The 22,298-nt window shown below is 47.2% G+C and overlaps 1 protein-coding gene across 2 annotated transcripts in view; it reads right to left on the bottom strand.

The window, feature by feature from the left end:
• ACRBP (acrosin binding protein) overlaps positions 1-22,298 on the bottom strand; it is a 59,171-nt gene that overhangs the window by 1,893 nt on the left and 34,980 nt on the right. For both annotated transcript variants that reach the window (XM_054041987.1, XM_054041978.1), the window contains exons 5-8: positions 2,312-2,444; positions 1,809-1,988; positions 1,526-1,693; positions 1,358-1,444 (exon numbers count right to left, since the gene is read on the bottom strand). In XM_054041987.1, the coding sequence (XP_053897962.1) occupies positions 1,358-1,444; positions 1,526-1,693; positions 1,809-1,988; positions 2,312-2,444 (568 nt within the window). The remainder of the gene's footprint in view (positions 1-1,357; positions 1,445-1,525; positions 1,694-1,808; positions 1,989-2,311; positions 2,445-22,298) is intronic.

Raw genomic sequence — 22,298 nt, 5'->3', positions numbered from 1 at the left:
GGTTACCTAGGGAGGTGGTTGAATCTCCTTCCTTAGAGGTTTTTAAGGCCTGGCTTGACAAAGCCCTGGCTGGAATGATTTAGTTGGTGGTAGTCCTGCTTTGAGCAGGGGGTTGGACTAGATGACCTCCTGAGATCTCTTCCAACCCTAATATTCTATGATTCTATGACAGAGCAGCAATGCTGTAAGCAAGAATGCTGTGTAAGGTTTGAACCAGGTATGAAAAATTATCTTCCATACCTAGAAGGAATCTGTTGGATAGGGTATGTTTAGAAAAATGCAATCAGGTTTATTCTTTATTTTGGATTGTGGATCTCCTCTGTGCTAACCCCAGATGCTTTTGTTTGCTTGTAACCTTTAAGCTGAACCCCCAATAAAGCTATTTTGGGTGCTTGATTTTTGGAATTGCTCTTTTAAAATCTAGCAAAACCCCAAGTTCCAGATGTATTTTCTTTCTTTTTGTTTTTAATAAAAAATTACCTTTTTAAAGAACAGGATTGGACCTCCTAAGAGGTTTGTGCACATGTTGTTTTATTAGCTCGTAGACACAGCTAATTTCCTTTGTTTTCTTTCTCAGCTCTTCCCCCAGGGGTGTGTGTGTGAAAGGGCTTAAGGGTACCCCACAGGGAGGAATTCCCAAGTGCTCCTTCCTGCGTTCAAAGGGTTTTTTTTTTTGCATTTGGGTGGTGGCAGCATTTACCAAGCCAAGGTCAGAGAAAAGCTGTAACTTTGGGAATTTAATACAAGCCTGGAGCAGCCAGTATTAATTTTTAAAATCCTTGCAGGCCCCTACCTTCTGCACTCAGAGTGACAGAGTGGGAATTCAGCCTTGACATGGGGTCAGGTGGATTTCTCTTTGACCTTAGTGGTTGGTGCACTTTCCTCTGCTGCTTTCTCCCCACTGGCACCATTGCATTGATTACATTCAGATTTTTCTTCAAAATCATAAAGACTAGAAAAACTTTTTGATGGACATTTAAATTTTATCACATGAGTCCAAGGCACATGGTATGTGCCTGGTTCTAGGTATAACCAAATCCCACTGAGGAGTCAAGCCTGAAGAGTCTAGCAGAGGATGTCTGATCATGTTTTGAACATCTGCACCGTCTACTACAAGTGGCATCTCTTTTTGGAAACCCAAGTGGGTGAAGCTTGATTTGTGGGTGGAGCTTAGGAGAGTACCACCACACACACCCCACCCCAATTCAAGTCCTGCAGGAGGGGAAAATCCTGGGGCAGGGAAGGGGCAGGACAGAGCCAAGAGATGGGAAACTGGAGTTGGGAGGGCTGCCATTCTGGACTGTGAATGGTCAGTGGGGAGCTGGGTAGATCCCTGGGGAGTGGGGCTGCTCCTCACCTTCTGGCTGCTGAGGCTGCGCTGTAGGCACTGGTGACTCTTGAATGCACAGTAATTAGGGTGCTGAACTCTATCTGAGTCACAGATCTGGGGAGAGAGCAGTGAAATGTTAGAGAGAAAATAGAGGCGAGGAGGAGGGATGAGGGGACAGTGGGGTTCGGCACTTACTTTGTTTGGGAAGTCTCCTCCTTGGAAGAAAGCATATTCCACTTGCAGCCAAAGGATCACGCGGGGGTCATCACAGCCGTGCGTGGCCAGGCGGCCACACCAATAATCTGCACGCAGCCCTCCATACACCTCCATCCCATAATACCCCATTGCCTCCAGGGAACCAACCTGCAAACAGAGGGGAGGATTAGAGACAGGCAAGCGTCCCTACTGCAATGCCCCAGTTATGCCTAATCCAGGACCTGCCTCAGAGCCTTGGGTACAAGCGGAGCTGGGTCTGTACCTTATTGCCCACAGCCTGATACTGGACAGAGATCTCAGGGTTGATGTAGGTAGTGAAGGTGCCAACATTGCAGTGAACACGTCTCAGATCTGACACCCCATGGCACTGCTCCCTCTTCAGTGAGCAGAAGGCACAGTCAGGGCATAGATCCATGTGGTGTCTTCCAAGACTATCGCACACCTAGAGAGGAAGAAAATGGCAAGGTGAAGGGGCTGTTGTGGACTGAGTTGAGCAGGGAGGGAGGGCGGGCATGGGGAGACTGAGAGCTGGTCTCAAAGGCCTCCCATGCTCTTGGGACCTACACACAGAGTCTGGTCCATCTAATTTATAATCTAGCCACTCCAGCCCCAGCCTCTTCCAACAGGAGGGACTGTAGAGAGCAGAGCCAGAGCACTGGCTATTTGGGGAGTTCACATATACTCCTGTACCAGATGCTACAGTCAGGAAGAACTGCTAAGAGGGATTAGGGAGTGTTGCCACAGAGGCTAAATAGTGATTCTTACCGAATCTCCAAATCCAAAGGTTCTTGCCTCCATTCGCTTCCAAGCCTGGGTAATGGCTGATGATAGGCAGATCCCCTCCAGCATTGCATAGCAGAGAATCACCAGAGCCTCATCCCTCTCCAGAGCTAAGAGGCTAATGCAGAGTAAGAAACAGAGAAAGGAACAGCAAGTCAGTATCTGGGATCTGTAGTTTCCTGCTGGTTCTTTAAGGGATGAGCGGAGAGTGCTGCACTGGCTCATAGTCCAGAAGTTCTGTGTATTTGTATGAGTGGCAGGCATGTGTGCAGTGTTTGTATGTGTATGTGTAATATGTATGTGTATTAGTGTATATTTATTTATGTGAAGGGGAATTTGTACAATGAATAGCATTACTGAGAGTTATCAGGTGGCACTACTGCAGTTCTTGCTAGTTTTGTTTATTTGAAGATATAGGAATTAGATCTTGGAGAACTGCTTATTGTCAGCTGTGGTGACACACAACACAACAGTGCACTGGACAAGGAAGTTTCATGCATTTTTAGTGTGCACAGAATTGTGTGCGTGTGTGTGTGTATATATATATGTTTGTGAGGAGCTCAGTAGGCATGGGCCCAAGAGTGGGTGTGTGAGGAACTCACTGTGCATACTCATAAGGGTATTTTTGTGGGCATGAGAAGGCCTCAGCCATGCATGTACAAGAGTATAGGTGCAAGAAACTCTCCAGGTATGTGCACAAGGTTGTGGTTGTGCAGCTGTATAATGAGCTCTCCAAAGGTGTGGGTGAGGCAGTCACAGTATGTGTATGTGCATGAGAGTGTTACCAGACCACAGTGAACTGGTCCTATATCTAAACAAATCCTTCTTAATAACAGCAGACAACCACCTACTATAAACCCTCTATAGATAACCCAGGAAAGAGATCTGGAGACAAAATTCAAAAGAAAAACATGAGACCGCCCTGAAAACTTCAAAAACCTAATGAATGCACATCAAACAAACACTCTGGCCAAATAGCAAATGACATTAACATTGCCACAAAAGACTCTCTCTGAGTCTTTACCAGACCAGCACAGCATCCCTAATCACACAACCACACAATCCTAACCACACAAAACAGGACTGCCACTCCAACAGAAAGCAAAATGATTTCACAGAAGCTGCCATATACTCAGGAATAAAGTGAGAAACTCTCCAACTTAAAACACAGAGAGGTACATGTCACTGACCTAAGCACAGCTTGCCACAGCTCACTGATGTACAACAAATCAGTGCTCCAGCAAAAAAACTGGAGCACCTGACGGAAAAATTCACGCAGACTGAAGATATGATGGACACCAAATGCTTCTGGCAAATCTGGAAAAAATTTAAGCCAACTAAAGAAAAAAAAACCCATCTATTCAGAATAGTAGAATCTGGACAGAACACTTCTGGGACCTATACAAAGGTATCAAACACCTGAAAACACATTAAAACAATTTGCCTCAACCTTTCCGGGTTCGTTAGTTAATTAATCTAACCATCCAGTCTGGACACTTCCCTGAGATATGGTCAATGGACAAGCTACCTGAATACAAAAGCGGAGATCCCTCAACCTAAACAAATATAAAGGGCTCTGTTTGAGCAGCAACAGTTGGCTAGCTATTCTGTAGTATCTTCAGCAACAGAATAATGCATTACCTGACCAGTCACAACATAGTTCAGGCATGCCAAAATGTTTTTCCTTGAGAAATGAACTATAGGCCACATTATTACCCTACAGGTGCTATCATGGTTACAAGGAGAGCAGTGCCTTACACGCCTTTCCAGTACCTCTTGAGTGTGCCTCTCACGTGACAGTTTTTACTGCCTTCATCCCTGTCTGTGTAGAACTCCGCCATTTTACCTCTTTTAGACTTATGTCTGGTTGCAGCCCCTGTTTACCACCTGTGATATCTTGACAGGCCTAGCTGTATTTGGTACTTGGAAGAAACATCCTTCTGGGCTTCTGGTGGCACCTTAAAGACTAACAGATTTATTTGGGCATAAGCTTTTGTGGGTAAAAACCTCACTTCTTCGGATGCAACTGATACTTGATACCTTCTGGGCTTGTGACCAGCAGCAGACTGAAGTGACTCAAAACAGTTTCTTCAAAACAAATGCATTGTTTATTCACCCAAAGGTACATTGCAACCAGAGAAGAGAATTAGAACAACCAAAGGCATACAGACCTGGCTCTTGCCTAAAGTTTATAATTTCCCTCAAGCTTAGTCAAGCCCAGCTGCCTCAGACCCATCCTGCTAGGCCTGTGTCTCAGTCCCTCTACTCTCTGCAAACAATTCCCTGATGGCTGAACTTCCCCCTCCCTCTCTAGAGAGTTAACTGTCTAGTCTCCTTTTGACCTTAGGCCTTCAGCCTTGTCAAATCAGCTATGGTAATTTTGACTGGTGGCTGGAAATAGCATCTTCCCAATTAGTGGCCCAGCCATTGTTCTCTTAACTCCCTTGAATTTGCTTACCCAGAGACAACAAGGAGTCTGGTGGCACCTTAAAGACTAACAGATTTATTTGGGCATAAGCTTTCGTGAGTAAAAACCTCACTTCTTCGCATCCGAAGAAGTGAGGTTTTTACTCACGAAAGCTTATGCCCAAATAAATCTGTTAGTCTTTAAGGTGCCACCAGACTCCTTGTTGTTTTTGTAGATACAGACTAACACGGCTACCCCCTGATACTTACCCAGAGGTGTCTTATCTCTGTCCATTGTCTTGTTTCCTGCTTGTTCTTCCTAACAGCCCCTTTTGATTTAACTCCCTGTAGTCAGATAGAATAATATATGCAGGTAAACAGAGATAGTCCAGATATCTCTCTCATTTTCCACAGATGTGATTAACAAGTAAGTAAAAGACAAAAAACAGGGAGAAAGATTTGGGCTCTTCATAGGCTTTAAAAAGCTTTTGACTCAATCTGACATCTAGGACTGAACATTAAATTGGTGGGAAACATGACATTAAACCAATCCAATGCAGTCCATCCAATGCAGAATAAAACTAAACAATATGCAAACAGAAGACTCCAAGCAAGAAAGGAAAGTAAAACAGAGATGGAATTTCAGCTCAACCCTTTTGAACACATACACTTGCCGCGTCCTCAGGTTCATGGTTCGCTGTTCCAGGCCAACGGGGGCGGCGGGAAGCAGCGCGGGCTGAGGGATGTGCTGGCCACCGCTTCCCACTGCCCCCATTGGCCTGGGATGGGGAACCACGGCCAGTGGAAGCTGCAATCGACCGAACCTGCGGACGCAGCAGGTAAACAAACTGGCCCAGCACGCCAGGGTGCTTACCCTGGCGAGCCACGTGCCAAATGTTGCCGATCCCTGCTCTAGAACAATCTCCAAACCAGGGTTTTCCAATAAGTAACTCTTAGTAGAATTCACAATGCTGAGTTATGCAGTGTTGTTGTAGCCATGTTGATGTAACCCTGAGTTAGGCACCTAGGCTCTCTATATAACATATGTGAAGAATTAGGCACCTATGAATGGCATTCATAGAAGCCAGCATATGGAGTAAGGAGCAGCCTAAGCTAGCTAGGAGGAAATCTCAAGGAGAGGGGCACCTAACTCTAGGCCAGAGGGAGGCGTCTATCTCTTCTCAGAATTCACAGCTGTGAGCCCTTCTCTGGAATTAGGCACCTAAGTTAGATCAGATCAACCCTTTCTCAGGAAAAATGCGAGAGAGGGACCACTCTACCCTATTATAGTCAATAGTCCAGTAGTCAGGGCTCTCACCTGGGCTGTGGGAGACCTGTTTTCAAGTCTTCTGAATTTGGGCCTCCCATATCCTAGATGAGTACCTTAGCCAGTAGGCTATGGAATATCTGGGGGTGGCCTCGCTCAATCTCACCTATTGGAGCTGTTCCACTTTGTATAACTGAATAAATAATCAGAGAAGCAGAGAGTCTTTCACAGCCTAGGTGAGTGCCTGAACCACCAGGCTATAGGGTCAATCTCTTCTGCTCTCTGGCCAAATAAATGTTTGTTTGCAGTGCATAACAACAATAACCTTTTTTGGTCCTATAAAACCCCTAAACAATAGTACAGATTTTTAAGCATCATCTACTGGCACATTTTTATTAACTGTTTCCAGATATACAGACATATAGCACACTTGTAACATATCTCTTCCCATAAACGAAACAATCGTTTAAATTAGTTTTTGAATTTATTAGGCAACTTTATTGCTCTTCCATTCTAAGTGATGATATTTTGAGTCTCTTTCCCTCTCTTTCTGTTTGTCTGCAGGAAAATTCTGTGCTGCTAGATTTTCTGGCATCACCATAATGACAAGTCATGAGGGTTGCTAGTAGCTGCATCCATGTGGACTCACTTAAGTCATTCAGAGAGATCAACTGCTCCTTGGCTGATCTCAGGAAACAACAGCTGCAATGGTAGAATTGTTCTTATACTATCATCATGTATGATGTTTGCTTCTCTTTCCATAGATGTCCCAGCCCCTCCACCTCTTGTCTCTCTCATGAGGAACTCCTCATACTCCGACTAGCTGTCGTATCTGGAGCTCAGGAAGCGCTTTGTCTTTTAGCTATAGTAGTATTTGGCTTGTTGTCACTGCTCTTTAACTTGGTCTGTCACCTTTTCCACCACTGGCTTCAAAAGCTTATTTGCTGTGAGCAGTGGAGTCCAGGGTCTGCACGATATGAGATGCTATAATGGGCTGCTGCCCATGCACCCATGCTTTCTGTTGCTGTATTTTTCCAGCCCAGTAGAGCTTTCACGGATCTTCACTATCCCAGTTTGTCTTTTCTAGTAGTTTCTTGGCAATCTTGACAGATGTTTCTGCTTTGCCATTAGACTGGCTGTGATAGAGAGAGGATGGGAAATGTTCAAATTCCCAACATGCAAACTGAGGTCCATTATCTATTACAAGAGTCCTGAAATTCCATGCCAGGCAAACTGAGCTTTGCAGCATTCAGTGACAGAGGCTGCTGCTGTTGTATATAAGGGAATTTATTTCCCAGTTCCAAATACTCATCAACTATCAAAAGGTAGGCTTGATTTCCCACTATACAAATGCTCCAGGCTGATCATCTTGTAATAAAATTGCTCCCAATGCTCACTCACTAGCATCACATAGAATTGTTACAAGTTCCTTCACAATTTTACATAATATTTTAGGTAAACTGGGTGCCCTTTCAAACAAAACGGAGTGTTCAGACATATAGGAACAATGAGTGCAGGCCATACCTATGGAATGAGGGACTGTAGCCTGGACAGCAGCAACAAAGAACTCAGACAAGCTCCCATTGTGATGCTGTGGTAGAAAGGGCTAATGCAATCCTTGGATGTATAAACAGAGAAGTAGTGAGTAGTAGGAAGGTGATTTTGCCTCCATATACAGCATTGGTGAGACCGATTCTGGAACAGAGCATCCAGTTCTGGTGCCAAAATTTTTAAAAGGTTGTTGAAAAATTGGAGGGTGTGCAGAGAAGAGCCACAAAACTGACTCAAGGGCTTAAGAAAATGCCTTAGAGTGAGAAATTTAAAGAGCTTAATCTGTTTAGTTGATCCAAAAGAAGATTAAGAGATGACTTGATTACAGTGCAGAAGTCCAGTACCTTCATGGGAGGAAAATACCAGGTACTGAAGAGCTCTTAAATCTAGCAGAGAAAAGCAGAACAAGAACCAATGGCTGGAAATTGAAGCGAGACAATTTCAAATTAGAAATAAAGCACCGCTTTTTAACAGTAAGGTTGATTAGCCATTAGAACAAACTATCTAGAGCAGTGGTGGATTCTCCATCTCTTATTGTCTTCAGATCAGGACTGGATGCATTTCTTGAAGATAGACTTTAATCAAATACTTTAATCAAAAAAGTTATAGGGCTCAATAAAGGGGTAACTGGGTGAAATTTTCTGACCTGTGACACATTAACACCTCTCAGGAATGATCTAGGTGTACTTAGTCCTGCCTCGGTGTGTGTGTGTGTGGGGGGGGGAGAAATCGGGGGTACTAGATGGCCTCTTTGGGGTCCTTCCAGTCCCTCATTTCTAAGACTTTTGTGACAGAATGTCAGACTGGATGAACTAATGGTCCCTTCTAACCTTAAACTCTATGCATTTATGAATTAACAAATCCCACAAATTGCTGTATATCTTGCACATTTGTGGAGAAGGAATGCCTCACATGGCTTGGACCTTCTCAGGGCTTGGGTTTAAGCCCTGTGCTGTTCGAAGGTGTCTGATATACAACATAGCTGACAGGCATGATCTCATTTTTTTTCTCACTCAGTTTGAGATTCACTGACATGTACTATAAAGCAGTACATGATAATGATCAGCATTAATCTCTTTGAGGGAGTCTCCATAACCAAACCCTAAGGTATCATCTGCAATTACATCAACCCTCTTGAGTCTCTCTAGCACTTCATGTTGACATCTCTGGTATGCTTCTAGCACTAGAGAAAAGTCACATGGCATTTACAGCCATCTAGATCTGACCAGAAGGGTCCAGAAAGACATCAAATGAGGGCTTTCTTCATCAGGTGTTAGCACCAGAAACCATCTTTGGCAAAGAAAAGACCTTTGCCTTTGGCAGGATCCTTTAAATTGTTGATAAATGATAACAGGAGCATTGTTAAGATTTCTTGAGGAGTAAAAGTGCATAGGCAGAGTTTGCTTGTTTTTTATACAGGTACCATATCTGTTAGACACATAACTCTCTTTCAGATAGGGTGACCAGACAGCAAGTGTGAAAAATCGGGACGGGGGTGGGGGGTAATAGGATCCTATATAAGAAAAAGACCCAAAAATCGGGACTGTCCCTATAAAATCGGGACATCTGGTCACCCTACTTTCAGACTCCCATTTCCATGAGATTGTCAGTCTGTTTTTTAAAGTATCTTCTTCAATGGAACTTCTCTTCTGTGTCAAGCTCATTGTTGCAGTTTCACCCCTGGGTTGATTTCCAAAGGCCATTCTCCAGGAAGGCATCCAAGGCCTGTAAAAGCATCCCAATGATAGGGACTCTTTAATGCAATGCTTCATCTGTCATTGGCAAAAGCCCACTGGTTCTGCTGAGGCATCTGTGGATTTCAATTAGCAGAACCCCATTTATCGGACCTATTTGGGATTGGAGTCAGATCGGATAATCAAAAATTGGGATAATCTGAAGAATGGGAAAGTGAGAGTCTGCAGTGCCATCTAGTGGCCACATGAGCTCTGGACCAGTGTGAGCTGCTTGTTTGGTTAATACGGAGAGCCAGAAAATGGAGAGTCAGATAACGGGGTTCTACTGTATTTCAAATATGAATCATCCCAGGGGTTAAATTAATGTGTCATTGGAGAGATTTAGCCTGGAGTTGTTTGTTTTCCAGTAATGTGAGTGATTTATCTTGTGCAATTTTACAGTAATCTTTGCCTTGCAAGTAGAGCCACTGCCAGTTTAACATGGGAATGTCAGAGCTGGGTCATGCCTGAAGTTTTAGTTTTGCAAACCACAGTTTTCCTTCATAGTTCATGGCCTCAGTGCAGTGGGTGTTGGTGAAGACAGAGCTGTGCTTTAGACTCCTTTTAGTCTCTCTTGAATTCAACCTTCAGATAGCAGGCCTGGCATCTTTCATACCTCTCTGTGGAAACCGGCAGTCTAACCACTCTGGGGCTGGATCTCTGGGGTGCAGCCCGTTTACTACTTGTGTTAATACAACAGGCCCAACTGGGTTTGGCACCCCTCAGTCTTCTCCGGGCACCTGTGAGAACAGGTGATTAAAGTAGCATTTAACTGCCGAAGGGAATACAGCATTTAGAAGAATGGACTAACAGCAAAGACTCCTATGCACATATTTCATTACCTAGGCATAACCATTGCTCAGATAGGTCCAGCTTATTCCCCTGTCTGGACTGGGAGAGTCAGGGCATGGCTACACTTGCAGATGTAGAGTGCTTTGAGTTAAACCAGCCTTTGGAGAGCGCAGTAGGGATAGCGCTGCAGTATGTCCACACTGACAGCTGCAAGCGCACTGGTGTGGCCACATTTACGGCACTTGCAGCGGCATTGGGAGTGGTGCATTATGGGCAGCTATCCCACAGAGCACCTCTTCCCATTCTGGTGCTGTGGCTTGTGGGAAGGGGGCAGGGGGTGCGGGGCATTCTGGGTCCTGTCCCAACGCCCCATGATGCATCGGTTCGCATCCCAGCAATCCCTCTGCTTCAGTCCACATCTTTCAACGTTTTTTGTGTTGCGCGCTCTGTCTTCCCTTTCGGTCTGCAGGAATGGAGCCCAAGCTGCTGAGGAATATGCTGACGAGTTTCGCCAGCACGTCATGTTTGGCAGTCGAGTTACTCCTTAACATCCAAACTGACAGTGAGGACTCAGACAATGATATTGACTCGAGTAATGCATACGACAAGATTGCTTGTGGCATTCACGGACATGCTCACCACCGTGGAACGCCACTTTTGGGCTCAAGAAACAAGCACTGAGTGGTGGGATCACATCATCATGCAAGTCTGGGATGATGAGCAGACGCTGCAGAACTTTTGGATGAGAAAAGCCACTTTCATGGGACTGTGGATGAGCTCGCCCCCACCTTGCGGCACAAGGACACGAGATTGAGAGCTGCCCTGACGGTGGAGAAGCAGGTGGCTATTGCAATATGGAAGCTGGCAACTCCAGACAGCTACCGATCGGTCGCGAACCAGTTTGGAATGGGAAAGTCGACTGTTGGAATCATGTTGATGCAAGTTTGCAGTTCCATTAATCGCATCCTGCTCAGAAGAACCGTGACTCTGGATGCATGACATTGCGGCTGGCTTTGCACAAATGGGTTTCTCTAACTGCGGAGGGGCAATAGATGGGACACATATTCCAATTCTGGCACCAACCCACCTAGCCTCTGAGTACATTAATTGGAAGGGGTATTTCTCTATGGTTCTCCAGGTGCTTGTGGATCACCGTGGGTGTTCCACTGACATTAACGCAGGCTGGCCTGGAAAGGTGCATGGTGCACGCATCTTTCAGAACACTGGCCTGTTCAGAAAGCTGCAAGCTGGAACTTTTTTCCCAGACCAGAAGATCACCGTAGGGGAAGTCGAAATGCCCATTGTGATCCTTGGAGACCCCGCTTACCCTTTAATGCCGTGGGTCATGAAACCCTACACAGGGAGCCTTGACAGCAGCAAGGAGTGATTCAACACCAGGCTGAGCCAGTGCAGAATGACTGTGGAGTGTGCTTTTGGATGTTTAAAGGGTTGCTGGCGCTCTCTGTATGGGAAGCTGGATCTGGCCGATAACAGCATCCCCGCGGTTATATCCGTGTGCTGTACCCTTCATAACATTTGTGAAGGGAAGGGTGAAAGATTCACTCAGGCATGGAACTCGGAGGTTCAACACCTGGAGGCTGAATTTGAACAGCCAGAGAGCAGGGCTATTAGAGGGGCCCAGCACAGGGCTGCAAGGATTAGGGATGCCTTGAGGGAGCAATTTGAGGCTGAAAGCCACCAGTAATGTCTGGTGCCCTGTTCGGGAATGAAGTGCAGTGGTTCCAATGTTAGTAGGAATCTGTGTTTGCTATGCTGACTTGCAGTGCCTGTTGCTTTCCTGAACTAAGGTATCTTTTACTTTATGCAATAATAAAGAATGTTTTCAAAGCCAAAAAATCCATTTATTGAAAAGAAACACAACTGCTTGGGAAACAGAAAGGGCAAAGGGGTGGGGTGGGGAATGGTACAATCACAGATTTGCGTATGTCCTGTTATCATACTCAGCCTTCCTGTCTGGAGTGCTGTGCAATGAGTGCTGCACTTCAGGATGGCTATACTGCATGGTGATGGGGGTTGAGTGCAGTGGGTAAGGGTCATAGTTTGCAGGGCTGGGTGGTGAAGCTACAGGTGTTGGAGGCAGCTGCTGGCAATAAGAACCCGGATGTTGGGGAAAGTGGGTTGGAGGTGACATGGGGGTACAAGGGAAAAAGAATTTTGGGACAAGAGCTGCGGGAGGGGGGGGGCAGGCGCAGTAGTGCTCCGCCTGCATGGCTATGAGCACCTGGATAGAATCCGCTTGGAGCTCCATGATGCTTATCAGCCAATCCGTGCTTTGCTGCCAGAGCACCGCACTTTTGTGCTGGCGATCCGCATTCTGCTGGCAGATCCTCCTTTCACTCTCCCTTCACTTCTGTGCTTTTAGATTCTCTTTAAGTGAATGCTGCATTACTTCATGCAGCATGTCTTTTTTGCTTCTATGTGGCCTCTTCCTAATTCTTTGCAGTCTTTCGGCCGGTGATAACACAGATGGCTGAGATCTCAAGGTTGCATCTGTAAAGGCAAAATGCAACACTTAACACGAGGCAGCATTGTTCACACCAGACAGAGCAATGATTCCCCCGTACCTAAGGGCAAACAGTCTACACAATAGCATAATTTGCCCATCCCAAAGCAAGCGCACATAACCCAAAATGATGAGTAAGCACAGGGTCAAGGGGGACTGATTGTTTCATGGCTGTACTGTCCTCTGGGTTTCTGTGCCTTGGGGAGAGCTAACAGCTGTAGAGGGCCCCTATATTGAACCTGTCCCCACATTTTCCACAGGAGTTTGTCCTGGAAGATCTCTCACTGCTGAGGGTGACCTGGGAAGCAAGGGAGGGTCTTGTACTACAATGCAGCTTCCGCCCTGGCCCATATGCAGCTTGCCTGTGTGCAGCAATGGTCCCCCCGCCCCTCACGGCACAGTGGCACAGACATGTTAGCCTGACTGGGACAAGGACCAGAGTGGCTCTCACAAGAAGCGCAAGTGCATTGCCCAAGTTCTGGATGAGACCTTTGAAGAGATCACTGAGGCCGATTACCGCGATGTGAGAGAGCACATCAACACCCTATTCCGCATCTAGGCACGCATGCAGCCCTAACTCTCCTCGCCCCAAGTGCCCGCACCGAATAACTTCCTTCCCAAAATAAAAGACGCTTACCGGGAACCTCTTCTGGTGTTTGTCCTTCCCCAAGCACCGGCTGCCGCAACTGGCTACCTTCCTCCTGGCCTGAAAACATCTCCTGGCTGCCTGCATCTAGGGATTCCAGGGTGTCTTCCTCCTCCTCAGCACCCTCACTCCCACTTTCCTCCTCCTCTTCCTGCCTTGTTGAACTGGGTTCTGAAGTGTCCATGGAGGTACTCGGAGTGGAGGTGGGGTCGCCTCCAAGTATCGTGTCCAGCTCTTTGTAGAAACGGCAGGTCACGGGGGCAGCACCGGAGCGGTGGTTTGCCTCATGGGCTTTGCGGTAGGCATTCCGCAGCTCTTTCACTTTAACCCTGCACTGCAATGTGTCCCAGTCATGGCCCCTTTCCATCATGTCCCTTGATATCTGCCCGTAATTCCTATGGCTGGAGCACAGCTGGGACTGGACAGCTTCCTCCCCGCAAACACTGATGAGGTCCAGCACCTCGCCATTGCTCCATACTGGGGATCGCTTGGTGCGTGGAGGCATGGTCACCTGGAAAGATTTGCTGAGAGCACTCCATGCCTGGCTGAGCAAACAGGAAGGGGATTTTCAAAATTCCCAGAGAATTTAAAGGGTGGGTCTGATGGTTGGTCACCTGAGGGCAGGGCAGTAGAGTTCAAAGTGATGACCAGATTGGCTAGAACAAGCATTGTGGGACACTTCTGGAGGCAGATCAGAGCACATTAACAGACCAGGGCGTCCACATTGGCGCCGCAGCACTCCAGCCGGGGCGCATCACACATTATTCCACTTGCCGAGGTGGAGTACCAGGAGCGCTCTAGCCACAGAGTCAGAGTATTCTACGTGCCTTGCCAGTGTGGACATGTCGTGAGTTACAGCGCACTGCGCTGCTTTAATGCGCTCTAACTCGCAAGTGTAGCCATGCCCTCAGCCTGCTTGCTGCAGTGCCTGTATCTCTCTATTAATCTGGGTGCCAGCCTCAGTCTGCTGACAACTCACTCAGTCCCCTTCTTCCCAAAGCCAGCAGGTTTAAGGTTTAGGATCCCTTCTGATCCTAGACTGTCTGCCTTGGGAAGAATAAACCATGCCAGCCTAAATTGTGTCAGGTAGGTACCTACTTCCCCATCCATGGACCAGCCATTGAACTCCTTTTAAGTTGTTTCCTCTAGGTGTCTTATCTTTGCCATTGTTTCATTTCCTGTTGGTTTCTCCCTTAACAACCTGTTTTGCTTTAACTCTGTGCAGTCAGGCAGGATAATAATGCAGACAAGGCAGAAGTGTTCAGTAAATATTTCTGTTCTGCATTTGGGAAAAAGAAAGATGATTTCCATTCCACTAGTATTTCCTGAGGATGTTAAATAGCAGGCACTAAAGTTAGACATTTTTAAATCAGCAAGTCTGGATCACTTACATCCAAGAATTTTAAAAGAACTGGCTGCAGAGGCTCGCTGGACCACTAATGTTGATTTTCAGTAAGTCTTGGAACTTGGGAAAATACCAGAAGACTGGAAGAAAGCTAATGGGGGCGCAGGAACAAACCATCCCAAAGTGCAGAAAGAATAGCAAATATGGCAGGCGACCAGCTTGGCTTAACAGTGAAATCTTCGATGAGCTTAAATTCAAAAAGGAAACTTACAAGAAGTGGAAATTTGGACAGATGACTAGGGAGGAGTATAAAAATATTGCACAAGCATGCAGGGGAGTAATCAGGAAGACCAAGGCACAACTGGAATTGTAGCTAACAAGGAATGTGAAGGGTAACAAGTAGGGTTTCTACAGGTATGTCAGCAACAAGAAGATGATCAGGGTAAGTGTGGGTTCCTTACTGAATGGCGGAGGCAACATAGCGACAGATGATGTGGAAAAAGCTGAAGTACTCAATGCTTTTTTTGCCTCGGTCTTCACAGACAAGATCAGCTCCCAGACTGCTGCACTGGGCAGCACAGTATGGGGGGGAGGTAAGCAGCCATCAGTGGTGAAAGAAAAGGTTGAAGACTATTTAGAAAAGCTGGACGTGTACAAGTCCAAGGGTCCAGATCTAATGCATCCAAGGGTGCTGAGGGAGTTGGCTGATGTGATTGCAGAGCCATTATCTTTGAAAACTCATGGCGATCGGGGGAGATCACAGACGATTGGAAAAGGCAAATATAGTGCCCATATTTTAAAAAGGGAAGAAAGAGAACCCAGGAAACTACTGAACGGTCAGCCTCACTTCAGTGCCCGGCAAAATCAAGGAGCAGGTCCTCAAGGAATCCATTCTGAAGCACTTGGAGGAGAGGAAGGTGATCAGGAACAGTCAACATGGATTCACCAAGGGCAAGTCATGCCTGACCAACCTGATTGCCTTCTATGATGAGATAACTGGCTCTGTGGATATGGGGAAAGCGGTGAATGCGATAGATCTTGACTTTAGCAAAGCTTTTGATTGGATGAATGGATTATAAGGTGGATAGAAAGCTGGCTAGATTGTCGGGCTTAACGGGTAGTGATCAATGGCTCAATGTCTAGTTGGCAGCTGGCATCAAGCAGAATGCCACAGGGGTCGGTCCTGGGGCGGTTTTGTTTAGCATCTTTATTAATGATCTGGATGATTGGATTAATTGCACCCTCAGCAAATTCGCAGATGAAACTAAGATGTGGGGAGTGGTAGATAGGCTGAAGGGTAGGGATAGGGTCCAGAGTGACCTAGACAAATTGGCGGATTGGGCCAAAAGAAATCTGATGAGGTTCAACCAGGACAAGTGCACAGTCCTACACTTAAGAAGGAAGAATCCCATGCACCGCTACAGACTGGGGACTGACTGGCTAAGCAGTAGTTCTGCAGAAAAGAACCTGGGGATTACAGTGGACGAGAAGCTGGATGAGAGTCAACAGTGTGCCCTTGTTGCCAAGAAGGCCAACAGCATATTGGGCTATATTAATAGGAGCATTGCCAGCAGATTGAGGGAAGTGATTATTCCCCTCTATAAGGCACTGGTGAGGCCATACCTGGAGTATTGCATCCAGTTTTGGTCCCCCCACTACAGAAGGGATGTGGACAAATTGGAGAGAGTCCAGTGGAGGGCAACGAAAATGATTATGAGGCTGGGGAACATGACTTACGAGGAGAGGCTGAGGGACCTGGGGTTATTTAGTCTGCAGAAGAGAAGAGTGACGGAGGATTTGATAGCAGCCTTCAATTACCTGAAGAGGATAGAGCTAGGCTGTTTCTCAGTGGTGGTAGATGACAGAACAAAGAGCAATGGTCTCAAGTTGCAGTGCGGGAGGTCTAGGTTGGATATTAGGAAACACTATTTCACTAGGAGGGTGGTGAAGCACTGGAATGGGTTACCTAAGGAGGGGTGGAATCTCCATCCTTAGAGGTTTTTAAGGCCCAGCTTGACAAAGCCCTGGTTGGGATGATTTAGTTGTTATTGGTCCTGCTTTGAACAGGGGATTGGACTAGATGACCTCCTGAGGTCTCTTCCAACCCTAATATCACTGGTCTACAATTTTTGAGAAGTTGTCTGCTTCAGAGATAAAATGTGCTATTTATTATGTATTTTGATGTGCTGAATTCAAATATGACAATTAAAACAACTGATTGGCTACTGTTTCTAAGATATTTAAGTTTTTAAATTTTATGTCTATGTATATTGTGTAGATGGGAACAGGCGTTCTAACGTAAGGGAAGGACCGGTCTAGCCCTTTAAGGAAACGCCCGGTCATGGAGAACCTGGACCACTTTGCCAGGTAGGCCCAGCATGTTGATGGCTTCCTACTTTCGAGGAGGATACGCCTGACGCCCTCCGAACATCTTCTCTCCTCCACGTTTAGCCACTGATCAGCCACGCTGTCAGGTGGAGAGTATATTGGAGATGTTGGCCACCCCCTCATGGAGCGGGAGGGCCACTCTGGCCGGTGCTGAGGACGAGAGTACATTAAACAGCGAGTCCGAGGGTCCCTCCATCTCCTCAGCTTGGAGGTGGAGACTGGACGCCACGCGCTTTAGCAGCTCCTGATGGGCCCTGAAGTCCTCCTGCAGTACGGAGGGGGCGGGGCTGCGATCTTGTCCTCCAGTGCGGGGGCTGGGGCCGGTACCGAGCTCTGCACGTCAGCCGGTGCCACGGGATCCACCCCTAGATCGAACTCCTCCTGCAGTGCCGAGGAGCCTTGACCCGTCGAGGCATCCCTCAGGGGCCTGGATAGCACAGCCGAGGATGCTTCTGATGCCCCTGCCACCGACCGAGGGCCTTGCTGGGCGTGCGCAGGGGTACAGGGGGTCCACTGGCACCACTGGCTCTGCCATGGGGGCCCCTGCCATTGTCTCTGGTGCAGAATTGGCGGTGCCAGCTGTTTGGGTTGACCCGATTGAAGCCTAGGGCGCTGCGTGCGGGACGAAGTCGGGGTTGTCAATGACCTGTCAGTGCCGTGCGAGCGGTAGGAGTGGTGGTACCTAGCACGGCTTCTGCCACGGTACCTGGACTCCGGCATCGAGGAACGGTGCTGCCTCGAGCTGCTGCTAGTCAAGATGCTTCGACGCCTGGACCCATGACAGCGAGGAACAGGCAAACCCTGCCAGGAGTTGCGAGCTCAGTGCCTCGACGCGCAAGAGTCAGAGTGCGACCGGCGCCGGCGTCCGTGCCGGGAACGGCTCCTGTAGTTTCATCTAGAATGGGAGCGACTGCGGCGTCGGTGCCTGTCCCGCCGATACCTTGTACTCGGCATGGAGCGGTCCAACTGCGTTCCGATGGCACTTTACCAGACAGCCTGGAGGGCGATGAGAGCGGAGGCTGAGGACTGTGTCTCGACCGGACACTGGGCGATGAACAAGCCCCAGAGCGGTCCCCTGACTAGGATCTGTGGTGGTCGACGTCGGCTGGTGAGAGCCCAGCGGCAGCTTGCCTCTGGACCGTGGTCCGGGTGCCGGCGGGGCCCCAGGCACCAGCAGGGACATAATGTCTCTGGCCGCCTGCAGAGCCTCCGGTGTCGAAGGCATGCGGACTTCAGCCGGCAAGGCCTGAGTCGACGCAACCAGGCTTCTCTGTTCGACTTGAGTCAGAGCTCTAGAACCCAGGGGGGAACCAGGGCTGCCCGACGTGGGCCTAGCCTCACTCCGTGCCTTGTCTCTACGCTTCTGTGAAGACGACGCCTTTCTCTGCTTCCTCATCGGGGAGTGGTGCCGACCACTGGCGAGTGCCGGGGGGTCACTGTGCACCAAAGATAGGGTGCCCGGTGCCGACTCCGCTTGGCGCACCGGGGTCGGAGCCAGTGCCAACTCCATGAGAAGGGCCCAAAGTCGGATGTCTCTTTCTTTTTTAGTTCTGGGTTTGAAGGACGTGCAGATTTTACAGCGGTCCCTGATGTGGGTTTCACCCAGGCAGCGGAGGCAGTCGGAGTGCAGGTCACTCCTGAACATTGAGTGCCTACACGACTCGCACGATTTAAACCCTAGGGCCCAGGGCATGCCCCGGCCCGAGCTCTAACTAACTAAACTAGAACTTTTAACAAACTAACTGATATATATAGGTACTACTGAACAACAAACGAGGTTGGGAAGAGCTGCAGCTAAGCTGGAGCAAGTAGTTCCGATGCACCTTCACTGGCAGCAAGAAGGAACTGAGGGTGGGGGGAGCGCGCGACTCCCCTTATAGCGCGCTATAGCGGCGCCACTCCAGGGGTTGCAGCGGCGCTCCCCCCTATGGGTACTGCTGAGGGAAAAACTTCCGGCACCAGTGCACGTGGCAAGCATGCACACCTACTGTGGAATACACATGAGCAAGTACTCGAAGAAGAAATAAGATTTTCAGAAATCATCATATTTGACATGAGTACCTGGCTGGAGGCCTGAGGCTGGATCACTTTAAGGGAGCAGTGCTGTTTGGACTTCTGAGTAACCAGTAAGGTAATAAAGAAGCTGTTTTATGCTGGCTTGGTAAATCTAAGTATTGGAATATCCACCAGCTTTTGGGGGAGAGGGATAGCTCAGTGGTTTGTGCATTGTCCTGCTTAACCCAGAGTTGCGAGTTCAATCCTTGAGGGGGCCATTTAGGGATCTGGGGCAAAAATCTGTCTGGGGATTAGTCCTGCTTTGAGCAGTGGGTTGGACTAGATGACCTCCTGAGGTCCCTTCCAACCCAGATATTCTATGATTCTTTGCAGTCTGCCCTAATTGAGTGACCACATCTAGGACCCCAGTCACAGTATCCATCTAGGAACAAAGAATGTAGGTCGTACTTATGGAAAGCAGTGATTCTGAACAAGATTTGAAGGTTGTGGTGGAAAATCAGATGAACATGAGCTCCCAGTGTGACACTGTGGCCAAAAGGTTATTGCAATCCTGGGATGCATAAACAGGTGAATCTTGAGTAGGAATATAGAGGCTATTTTACCTCTGTTTTTGGCACTGGTGCAACTGATGCTGGAATACTGTGTCCAGTTCTGGTGTTCATAGTTCAAGAAGGATGTTGATAAATTGGAGAGGGTTCAGAGAAGAGTCACAAGAATAATTAAAGGATTAAAAAAAATTGTCTTATGCACTGAAAGAGCTCAATGTATTTATAGTAACAAAGAGAAGAATAAGGGGTTACTTGATCATAGTCTATAAGTACATACATGGGGGAAGAAATATTTAATAATGGCCTCTTCATATGCTCTATACTTAGCAAACAAAAGTATAATATGATCCAACAGTTAAAGGAAGATAATAAGTTGAAGCTTGACAAATTCATGCTGGAAATAAGGTATATATTTTTAACAGTGAGAGTAACCAATCACTGGAACAATTTACCAAGGCTCCTGGTGGATTCTCCATTACAGATAAAGCTAAGAGCTTTGGGTATTTTTAGTAAAAGTCATGAACAGGTCATGGGCAATGAAGAAAAATTCATGGAAGCCCTGACTTTTACTAAAAATATGAATGACAAAATGGGCAATTGCGGGGTCCCCACAACGCCCCCAGGGGGTCCCAGCTCAGAGCTGCGGGGTCCCCCCACTCCTGGTGGCTGGTGGATTTTGGGGTCCCCTGCCGCCCACAGCTCAGAGCAGCCAGGAAGTGCAGCTACCTGCAGCAGCCAGGAACTGCAGGGGGCCCCCGCCGCCCACAGCAGCTGGAAGCTCCAGGGTACCCCCGCCACTCGCAGCAGCCGGGAACCTCATGGCACCCCCACTGGCCCCAGCAGCCCAGAGCTTTGGGGCATCCCTGGCAGCCAGGAGCTCCAGGGTACCCCCACCGCCCATGGTGGCTTGGAGCTCGGGGACAGCAGGGGTACCCCCCCCCCAGTTACCAGCAGTTACCACAGGCAGCGGGGGAATCCTGCAGCTCCCGGCCACCACAGGCTGAAGTCACAGAGGTCTCTGGAAGTCACACAGATTCCGTGACTTCTGTGACCAACTTGAGAAAATCGTAGCCTTAATCGCAGACAATTTTTAAATCCAGATTGGATAATTTTCTAAAACATGTGTTCTAGGAATTATTTAGGGGCAGTTCTCTGGCCTGTGTTTTACAGGAGGCCAAACTAGATGACACAATGGTCCCATCTGGCCTTGGAATCTATAAAATATACCTCTCATATACAACATTGCTAACCCCAAACATTTAAAAGTAATGAGTATTTAAGGCTTCTAATTTAGAAACTTAAATACTTTTGAGGATCTGGACCTCATTGCCTCAGATCAGTCCCCAACAAAGAATTAAAGTAGTGAAAATATTTTACTTCTGACACCGTGTGAAAAGCTGCTGTAAAGAGCTGCCCACAAGAAGCCATTTGCAATGCATAGCAAGAAGTCTTATTGGTCCTACAAGCTCCAGGAACAAATGCTGCATATTCTTGAGCACCATCTACAGGCACCGTAACTACTTACATATATAGCGCCATGGAGTGCTTTTGTAACCCTGGTCATATAAGATGATCTCTTAAACTTATACCTCGCATAAACCTACTGTAATACATGGGCCCCACAGGTCAAATGGAAAAAAAACAGTTCATGATATTTCAGAAACAGTCCCAAAACATCTAAAACAAAGTAAAAAGAACAGAGTACTTGTGGCACCTTAGAGACTAACAGATTTATTAGAGCATAAGTGGGCTGTAGTCCACAAAAGCTTATGCTCTAATAAATCTGTTAGTCTCTAAGGTGCCACAAGTACTCCTGTTCTTTTTGCGGATACAGACTAACACGGCTGCTACTCTAAAACAAAGTAATATTTTATTACAGAAACATGACCACTGAACACACCCTAAGTCACACATCTTAGTCTTGTAATAAATGCATCAGGGAACTTCTAATTGGCTAGAAAGGTTTTCTATGACATGAAGAAACTGCTAGGTAGATACAACACACCAATAAAATCACCGCTGCAACATCTGATGGTATCATCCAACCCATTCTGCTATTTGGGAATGAAATCTGGGGCCCAACTTTAATAGCTGACTACAGTGACTGAAATAAAACTGCAGTAGAAACCTTACATGTGCGGCTCAGCAAACAAATCCTCCTGGGCATGGGAACTCCAGGCAGCAACAGCAGAGAAGAACTGATCTAACCTCCCTACTAACCAACATACAGAGATGGTTATTAACCTCCTGCGACCACCTCAGCCAAAGCAGCAAAACTTCCCTCAGTCACAAAATACTAGAGGATCCAAAATTAAATCCAAATGAAAACATGATCCACTTCTGTGTGTCATCACCCACCTTGCTCAGTAACCCCAGCTCCCTGAGCAGTGGGGCAAACAGGTCTAGTGAAAACTGAAAAGTACTCAAGATACAATGTAGGCCAAAAGAAATTGTCTCAAGTAAATTGTACTCTGTTCTGCTTATTTTGCTTTATACTCCATTTTGCTAACTTTGAATTATTAAGAAGAAATTATTTTGAGTTTATTCTTTGCTGATTGTATTAATGATTGTTCTTAGAAGGATAGACATTTTATGCCTGTAATTATTGCCTTATTTACTGTTTGGTGTATGAGTGAAGAATGTGTGTTATACTAATTAACTGAGACGAGACAGCTGGGCCGGATGGTCAAGAGGGGAGTGGAGGAGTCGCGAGGCACCAACTTTATTATCAGAATTACCCGGATGGCAGATTGACA

Source organism: Malaclemys terrapin, chromosome 1, assembly GCF_027887155.1.
Source record: "Malaclemys terrapin pileata isolate rMalTer1 chromosome 1, rMalTer1.hap1, whole genome shotgun sequence".
NCBI lineage: Eukaryota > Metazoa > Chordata > Testudines > Emydidae > Malaclemys > Malaclemys terrapin.
This window is presented reverse-complemented; position numbering and strand designations above follow the sequence as displayed.